Source organism: Schistocerca nitens, chromosome 7 (assembly GCF_023898315.1).
Source record: "Schistocerca nitens isolate TAMUIC-IGC-003100 chromosome 7, iqSchNite1.1, whole genome shotgun sequence".
Lineage (NCBI taxonomy): Eukaryota > Metazoa > Arthropoda > Insecta > Orthoptera > Acrididae > Schistocerca > Schistocerca nitens.
In genome coordinates, this window is record NC_064620.1 from 555,592,701 (window position 1) to 555,602,361 (window position 9,661).

The following is a 9,661-nucleotide window of genomic DNA, read 5'->3' on the forward strand; positions in this document are numbered from 1 at the left end:
CATTGCACTTCTGATGTGCAGACACTCTACTGTGTACCACTACGAAAGGAGCCACTGTAGAAGAGTTTCTATTTTTTTGTGCAAAATGTTCGACTTGCCTTATCGATACTTAAATTCGAGAGTATATATGTTAAATAGCTGATTAAACATTAAATTTGGGAATCAGGAAGGCGTCAAGTGGAAACATTGTTCCTAATAATGGGATAGTAGTTTCGTACACGAAAGCAATAGCGTGATTGACAACATTACATGTACCAGTAAAGAAGTAAAAAAAATGTTATCAATATACTGTTGGAGTACGACAAAATGGTGGTAACGAAAGCGTTACTGAATCCCTACATTTCTCATCAAGCAGTATGCGCAGCATCTCAGGAACGGACAACGAGGGACCGGCCACTGGAAGTTTGTAGGTAGGTACATCATTTACTGTCTGCTCTATATACGAAATTGTAGCGAGTAGACCCAGTAATGTGTACTTTCAGTGGCTGATACTTTTTACGATATGTATTATTTAGAATTTTAACGTGCAGGAAGAAGGATTTGTGGATTCACATGCACAATTGTTTAGATCTAACTGCGATATCAGCATGACCATATGAGCACAGAAAATGTGTTATCAGATCTTTGAACTCTGTCTGATGCCACCCGTTCTAAACAGCATTAATCGAACTCTCTCATATCAGTTCTTCCTAGTGTATTCTATTAAGTGTGTTGGGCGTCCGCAGAATAAAGTTCCTGTACAACTGCGGACGTTTTGGTTGTTTTGATGCAAGTATGCAGCACTCGTCAAATTCTGCAGGTGACACCCACAGAATCTTGCTCAACAAAACTGTGTGTGGGAGGAATGAGTCTGTTGATATACTTACGAGTAACTCCAAAGCAAAACAAGCTGCTACCAAGTATCTAATCTAAGCACACCAAGATTGTTTGAGTTTAAATTTCATTCAAAACGTGATCGATCTGTGAAAACTGTAATCCTGTGCTCCACTTTCCAACATCTCAGCACAATCATAGCCAGAAAAGAGATCTTTATCTCTTTGTACAGTAATCATAATACTCCATTCATTCCTTTCCCTTCTAAACAACAAAGTTTTCTTTTCTTGTCAACTAACACTGCAGAAAAATTGGCAAATGGAAAATTACTTGCGATGGATTTTGAAGTACTAGGGGGCTATAAGCTTATGTATTACAGATTACATTAAAATGTATCCACCCACATGTGTAGAGACACGCATACATCAGCATAGTTAGAAATAGACACAGTATATAACACATAAAATTTCGTTTTTATTTAATCAAAAGTGTAATAAGAACAAATGATATATTTCACTGTAATTCAGAATCTTGCGACACGAGTCATGTTGAAGCTGGCAGCAGGACTGGTGACAGAACGCGTGTTGTATCTGGCAGCAGGACTGGTGACACAGCGTGTGCTGAATCGGGCAGCAGGACTGGTGACACTGCGTGTGCTGAATCCGGCAGCAGGACTGGTGACACTGCGTGTGCTGAATCCGACAGCAGGACTGGTGACAGGATGTGTGTTGTATCCAGCTGCAGGACTGGTGACACAGAGTGTGCTGTATCTGGCAACAGGACTGGTTACTTGATGAGTGTTGTACCTGGCAACAGGACTGGTGATAGGATGCATGCTGTAGCAGGCAATGGGGATGGCGGATGCTATTTGTGAGGAGGCTGACGGTGATGCTTTGGACACCAACTGCTCTAAAGGTAATGAGGCTACACGTTTTGAGGTTAGATGGGCTGCTGGTGATGTAACTTCTGTTATGCCTGGCGATGAGGCTGGAAGCATTGCTCTTGTTGTGTGTGGCAACGCCACTTGAATTGTAGGTGCTGACGTCACTTGTGTCATTCCTGATGAGACATGTGTTGTAGATGGGGACGTGGCGGGAGATGCCAAGTGTGTAGCAGCTGCTGGTTCAAGTTGTGTTGTGGATGGCAATACGGCTGGAGACTCCAGTTGTGTTGTGGCCTCCTTGGCCACGCCTGTTGTGGCTGGTGACGCGGCTGGTGCAGCCACTTGTGGCGCAGCTGGTCGTTCAACTGGTACTGTGGATGGTGACGCAGGTGGAGACGCCTCTTCTCTTGTGGCTTCTGCTGGCTCTCCTCCTGTGTCCGGCAACGTGGCTGGCGATACCTGCAGTGTTGCAGTGGGCGACGTGGCTGGTGACGCCGCTGTTGTTGCTAATGCTGGCTCCTGTGAGAAGAAGATGTAATGGGTGATGTTAAGATGATGCTAAGTGTGTTACATGTGATACAAATTGAGAGAAGATCAATTCACAATAATTTAGATCATTAAAGTAAAATTAAATGTTGCCAGTTCTTTTGGTACATCTATTCTGTACATATTTAAATCGAATGAAAGTACGAATTATTTATCTGTCAATATAGTGACATTATAAATACTGTGAGATTATATTGGTGTCTAAGTTATTCTCGTGCATTTTCTTTGTCCGTGTTGGATCTTTAAGAGCACGTTATTATGAATAGTAATCTATACATTAGCAAAAGACTATCACTGCTCGACGTTCCACACAATGATACAGTCTCATTCACAACATGACGTTGTGATGTCTCCCAATCACTCGATATGGACCATGCCTGTAAGTTCACTTCTGCACTTACGAGAAGAGACGCGAGGATGCGCATATCCACCTCGCTGGGTTTCATGGTGGTCTGTGTCCTACAAGCTTATACTGACGATCCAAAATAATATGTCCGAATATTTAATATGGTGTTGGGCCTCCTCAAGAATACAATACACAAGAGGTTATGGATATAGGGGATTAGGACTTTGTGCCTGTACCAGCAATCTGCTCTGTCGTCATATCTGCCACAGGTATCCTCCAATGCTGCTCTACAGTCCGCAAATGATTCCGACCATTACGTACCGTGATGAGGAGAGGACATCGAAGGTCTTATCGGCTACTGCAGGTTTAACCGCCATTCAACCTCCGTTCATAGCTCACGACATCCAAACAAGTTAACCATTTACCAATGATTGTCCCTAAGCAGCTGACACAGCATACTACCCGTTTTCAGAGACGCTGGAGTCAGTGCATTTCCGCATTATCGACCCGTATCGTCGCTATAAAGATTCTTCATTTATTTCTGCTCCGTTTGCATACCTTTATTAGCTCACCACGTATTCCCAATCCCACGAGGGAGGTTTCAGTGTTGAGATACACAATGGGCATAATGTTTACGCTAATTAGAATAAAGCCACTATATAACATGTCACACTTATGTTTTCCTCATAATTTCCCACTGATACTCTTGGTCATTAGTTCCTTATTCGATTGGTAATATAGAAATACATTTGACACCTTCTGCGAGTGCCACTATTGATTCCCATCGATGTATAAGGACTAACCACTTAACATGATAACAGAGAATCCCGCAACTGAAGAAAGTGACATTTCTTGCCTCTTACAAATAACAGTAAAGTAGGTAACGCTCAGAACGTAGTCTGAAGGAAGCAGTAATTCAGAACACCACATTTTATCCCAGCCACTAGCTAAGAAAGATTTCCAAGGTTTCACAAAATACCTAATAGTGATAGATGAAAATAGCGCTTTTAAATCAAGTTGGCTGCTCCGTTGATGCCTCTCAGAAGGCAGGTACCACGGCGCCCCTCACCTCCATGCTGTCCAGTGGGTGGCCAGGGGCGGTCTTCTCCTCCGGCGGGTCGTCTGCCTCTCTCCCCTCCCCAGTGGTACAGCAGGGCAGCCACCGGCGAAACCGGCGAAACATCTTCTGCTGGAAAGAAACTCAATCAATATTGTCTGACATTGTGTATGAATGCGGTGCTCTTTCAAGGCATCACACTTGGAGTAGACAATAAAGCAAAGTAGTAACGGTTGTAACGTACCAGTCCAATTACACAGTTAGATGGGTCGATGGATAATTATTCTGTTACGTAGCATGAAACAGTATCATGTGAACTTCAACTGGGATTACATTAAAGAAGGTACCTCGTGCCACCACCTACTACCTATTTATCTCGCGCATTTGTTTCGAAAGAAAAAACAGTTAGTGGATAGACCTCAGTTCAGGAAAAATGTATGAAATTTTGATATAGCTTGATAATCCTTGATTAATTCTGCAGGAGAATCAGATTGTTAAGTGCTCTTAAATATATTAAAAATCATACACGTCTGAGCTAATCTGGTCTGCGAAAACGATGACATGGAACCGTATAACTACCGGAGGATTCACTGAATGTCAGCAACGGCATTTCTTTTAGGATTAAATCTTAAAAACGGAAGCACACGAACAAACGTGTATTTAACAGGAAAACCTTAATTTACCGTAAATTGTTTGTAGCGAATATTGCCGGTAAAACCGACTCAAAAACATATATGATATTCACGATCATTTTAAACCAGGAGTGCCGTGGCAGATATGGATTACGCACACACACATATTAAATATAACTGTTCATACACAGAAACAAGTCGCTCAATAATTTAATAAATGAAACATCTAAATTGGGTTAGGGTGAGAACAGCCAATATGGTCTAACATTTTAATAGAAAATTATTTCAAAACTAATACAAAATTCGCTAGTCGGCTATGAAAACAATGAATCCTAAGTACGATCTATGTTTTTCAAAAGAGTATGATGTATAGGCCTACCTCTATGAGCAACTGTTTTGTCTGAAAGCATATCGTGTGTGTCTTGTATTATTGTGTGTATCTTGTACTATTTCCTTAGCAGTTGTAGCAGTTTTATGTGTCATTTTGGACTACTTATTGTAATTCGTTCCTGAGTGTGGGAAATTGATGTCTGTCTATCGGCGGACAAGGACAGAAAGGACCACTTATTACATACCTGTTCCGAAGAACTGGTGTCCGGCTGGAAAAATGGACGTTTAGGCTTCTTCTCAGATGTTAATACGAAGCTTTTACTACTTTTTTCCTTAAGTTAACTGTTAAGTTACGGTTTTTTCAGAACACCTCGAGACAATACTAGAGCGCACGAGAACTATTCGAACTCGCAATGTTCCTGAGCAACGGCACAGATCGCTTCAAGCGACACTGCATTGTTGACAGACGACCCAGATGAGGATACATGCAGTGTTAACTGACTGCGTCTTACAGTTGCTACACAATATTTCAGTGTCCATATATCAACAGCATTTTGATAATCGTGTCTCATTTGAACATGTGTAAATTAAAGAGTGAAATATCTAAAGGCAAAAATTATTGCTTCAAATACCAAATATGCCAATGCAATTTCCGAATATACCTCTACATCTACATCATACTCTGCAAGCCACCTAATGGTGTGTGGTGGAGGGTACTTTCGGTATCACTATCTGATCCCTCCAACTCTGTTCCACTCGCGAATAGTGCGTGAAAAATTTCATTCTTTCACCTACTGAACTACAGAACAACTTTTACGTGACTTTAAGTAGTCATATTCATGACCAATGAAAATACGTTTGTAAATTTTTGTAGTAATGTATTGCCTTATGCTATTAAAAGATTCCTTTATAGAGTAGGATATTAATAGCTGTAGTCAACGACAGAGGAGGAGCCTGGATGTCTTATACTGTATTTGTATCTAATTGCATACAAGTCAGTGTCATACGAAATGTTAGCAACTTGTTACTAGAGACGTACGCTGTCACACGGGAACCCTACGGCCAGTTTGCCTGTGAGCTCAGCTTATAGTGTCGCTGTGGTTACTCAAGTACGAAAGCTGATTTCATTCTTATCCGAGTGTGATCGACGCCGTGTGTTCGGGAAGCCAGAGGAATTAAAACGGTTCACTCTACTGATATTAGAACAGTAACTGCAATTAACTCTTTCCTGTTGGGAGTACTATGTTCTTTGAACTGAAATTTATATATGTGGGTTGCGAAATATTGAGTAAGATTAATTCGAATGTTGGTGCAAATGCTTATGTTCAGACATAACATAGGAAGCGACTATGAGAAGACTAGATAAACTCAGAGGAGGAAATTGCTATTTCACAATGATGGCGCCAGCAGTTTCACGAGTTTCCGATGTGAAAGGTACTGCCACCCACCGGCTCACATTTACAAATTTATAGATACAAACAGGCTTACACGTTTTGATGAATATTTGCTCAGGGGAGACAATAATGAGCAAATGTTGCGTGAGACAATGTTACGTCATGTTAAATAAATATCTTAAAGTAGGTAAATATAATACTGTGCCTGTTTTCTATATTTTCCCTTCTCGTAATAGAGAGTACTTCACTGGCTGTCTTCATACACTAAACATTACGCATAAAAAGGGAAAAAAGCAGTATCATATACCGTGAGATGAGACGATCTTTGACTCCAGTGATACAATGGGATGCCCGTCCCCCATAAGGCGGTCAGTCTTTGAGGCAGCTCACTACTGAGGAATGCTCTCACAGTTTACATGATGGTACCACTTAGGTGGTACTCCGTCATGTTCGAAAATGAAATACTAATAAAGCCCGATCCGCGGTATTTAGGTAACAAAATTACTGTAATATTCTTCTCTGATAAAAGAACGGTCGGTAATCGTGTTATCGAATAACGGCACAAAGCACATGAAGTTTCGGAGAGCCTCTATAACGCTTGTCTATGTTTCTGTGTACCCATATTCTTACGTTGTGTCGCTACACTTCTCTTGTTGAATGAAATTTACCCTCATCACTGAACACTAAACCTGAAAGGACATTGTTATCTTCCATATCAATGCACAGACCGAATTTACAAATCTGTAAACGTTGTTTAGTGCCATCAGAATGTCTTGTTTGCAATTGAATGCTGTATTGCGTGAAACTCAAATATCGTCGCAAATCACGCCATACGGAATGAGGAACAGTTAATTTCTGATTGTTACGCAGACTAAACTGCTAAAGATTACATTTAAAATAAGAAAGGAATAAATTAGAATTATACTTAATACCCTGATAATACGCTCTACGCCTTGGGGATGTGTACAGATCGGCCCTCTCACAGACAAGAAGAGTCTCGAAATGATGGCACAAATAGTAGGATCGCTTTAGTTATAGAATAGGCGATACCGCATTCTTGCAGAATACCGCGTTTCACCGTCGTAAATGAATAGTACCGGCTGAAAGGGAGAATGTAATACGCTGTTTGTTGCCTGTTATCTCTATTTTGATTTCTCGTTTGTTGGGTAATGGACGAGCGAACGTACGAGTTAGGTTCTCGAAGGAGAATTACTGTTACAAGTACATGAACCGGCAACTTATAGTAGTCACCGATGTACAGTTTTACCTTCGAAGTGGAAGTTAAATTTCATCCCAAGTTTCTATATAGATTCGTGTAATAAATAGAGAGCATTGGAGTCGAAAAATATTGTGTTACAGCCCTCGGTCTGTGTGCATAATAGCTTCTACAGCGTTAACAAACGGAATTTTAATTCCGAAGATAAATTAAAGAACACAGCACCATAGATAATAACAGAGCGCGTGAAAATGCAACTATCAGCGAGCAGAGAAAAAAGAAAGTAGATCGGATCACAATATTCAGGTACGCAAAGCAAGGGGTACTGGATGATTTATTTAAGCTTTTAGGAAACCATTCCTGAAAAACTGTAAATGTAGCTACGTACCTGCTCATAACATGAACTCAATGACCATGCGTTTCATTGTCATCACTTAAGGTCATGGAAGGTATATGTGCTGGGAACCAAGAGACTAACGGAATGGACCACTGCGACCACATTCTTAAATAGTAGTATTATGCATAAGTGTTGTGGTAAAAAATGGGAAGTGCACATCATTTTCTCTGCTATCATAGCTCTGCACTGACATTGTATCACCAGGGAATTACTTTTCTTCCGCGGTGAAAACAGTTTTGATTTTTCATGCGTCACTAGAAAATTTGTACCTCGATTGCTATTTAAGTAATAGCCCCAAATCATATTTCCTGTTAGTAATATCTTTAAGAAGAAGTAAAAGCCAAGCTCTTTCTTTTTAGCGTGCATCTTCTCTATCCTCTGTCGCCCACTACATTACTATATTTCACACATACAGCAACGATCTCAAGTAGATAATTTCAGTACTCTGTACTGAGACAGAAGTTGCTCATCAGAACACCCGAGACATAATACGATACCTTTCTACCTCCCCTCCTCTTCACATGCGGGACCGCTGGTTAAACAACAGTACTTCTTCCAGTTCGGATAGCTGGTAATTTTAACGTTTTTTCTCCGTTACGCCAGATGGGTGACCAGCTGCCTACGGTTATGTAGCTCGTCCTTCTTTTATTACAACTCATTCGTTATAATATACGAAAAAGCATTCCGTCTTCAGGCCACAAGTGGTCCATCGGGACCATCCGACCGCCGTGTCATCTTCACTTGAGGATGCGGATAGGAGGGGTACGTGGTCAGCATACCGCTCTCCCGGTCGTTATGATGGTTTTCTATGACCGGAGCCGCTACTATTCGGTAGAGTAGCTCCTCAATTGGCATCACGAGGCTGAGTGCACCCCGAAATAACATACGAAGCCTGATGTTATTTATCTCATGCACATCGTGAGCAGCAGCAAGTAGTGGTAGCTTCCGTCTCCCCTCGATGTAGCCCGCCCAAAGCCACGATGAGGCAGACCACTTTATATCTCCCAGTTTCTCAATTTGTTTGGGTATTACTTCATTTGATTACAATTTTACATAAAAATGTAGCTTATAATTTTGGTTTGGATATAATAAATAAATATAAAATTAATCTAGGATGGGAATTTCACATCAATTATTAAGATGCGTAAGGAGGTTAAAGAAATATAGGTCATAGGAAAGAACAACTACGGAGAAAGGGAAAGAGACGACCTATGATGTCTCTAACCGAGCCAGCGACTTCGGCGTGCCTTCGAGTCTTGCAGTTTTGGTTCGAACTATTTCTTCTAAAGCTACTTAGTTGCATACTATAGATACTATTCACAATACGGGAAGATCTGTGTACTTGTTCAGTGTCACGTGTTTTCGAATGTAAATTATTAGCTAAGTTGTTAGTATTACTGCAACTGTTTCCTCGATATAAATTGACATTGTGTACGCATTGCCGTACGTGTTTGTTAATTGTTACCTGTGATGGTTGAGTCAGGAGTGCTGCAATACAGATTTTACAGGTCAGTGGAGGTATAATGATTGCGAGATCGTTATAATAATTACATTTACTATACTAAATACAATTAATGAAGGTTTTACATATTTATTGCGATTAACGACCACAAAACTGTTAATGCTGTTGTACTATTCTAAATACCACGTTATCCTAAATCATGTATAGTGTTGTCTATGTTCTGTGTCCTTCATTTATTAATATCCACTTACTTCTGTTCCTGATACGCTGTGTCATACCAACATGGAGACGTAAGTGTTTAATGGTCCGCCGCGTGCAGGTGACAGTGAAAAAGTTTGAGTTCGGCTGAAGGTGTAATTTGGGCAGCGAGAGTTACACTTCTGACGCTTAGTGAGTGTGTCCTGTCTCCGAGATCAGGGCAGGGATAATAATAGCACAATCAGCAGATACTTAAGGAAACTGCTGGATCAGTAGTGAGAATAATGTGCGTAAAATGATATCAGCAGCTTGTCACTATACATGAATGCAAACAACTGATTAATTACCATAAATGGTTCAAATGGCTCTGAGCAGTATGGGACTTAA

General features: G+C 40.8%; 1 protein-coding gene across 1 annotated transcript; it reads right to left on the reverse strand.

Moving 5' to 3' along the window:
• Window positions 1-1,336: 1,336 nt before the first annotated feature.
• Window positions 1,337-2,688, reverse strand: LOC126195744 (mucin-1-like). Its single transcript, XM_049934370.1, has 2 exons — window positions 2,644-2,688; window positions 1,337-2,215 (listed from the first exon to the last, which is right to left on the reverse strand). The coding sequence occupies exons 1-2, from the start codon at window positions 2,686-2,688 to the stop codon at window positions 1,337-1,339; spliced, it is 924 nt and encodes a 307-aa protein (XP_049790327.1).
• Window positions 2,689-9,661: the final 6,973 nt, after the last annotated feature.

Bases quoted from the DNA above. Each gene is read 5' to 3' on its own strand.
- LOC126195744 (XM_049934370.1), bottom strand. From the start codon at position 2,688: ATGAAACCCAGCGAGGTGGATATGCGCATCCTCGCGTCTCTTCTC. The intron at 2,216-2,643 runs GTAAGTGCAGAA...TTCTTCTCACAG, and splicing joins GCATCCTCGCGTCTCTTCTC to GAGCCAGCATTAGCAACAAC.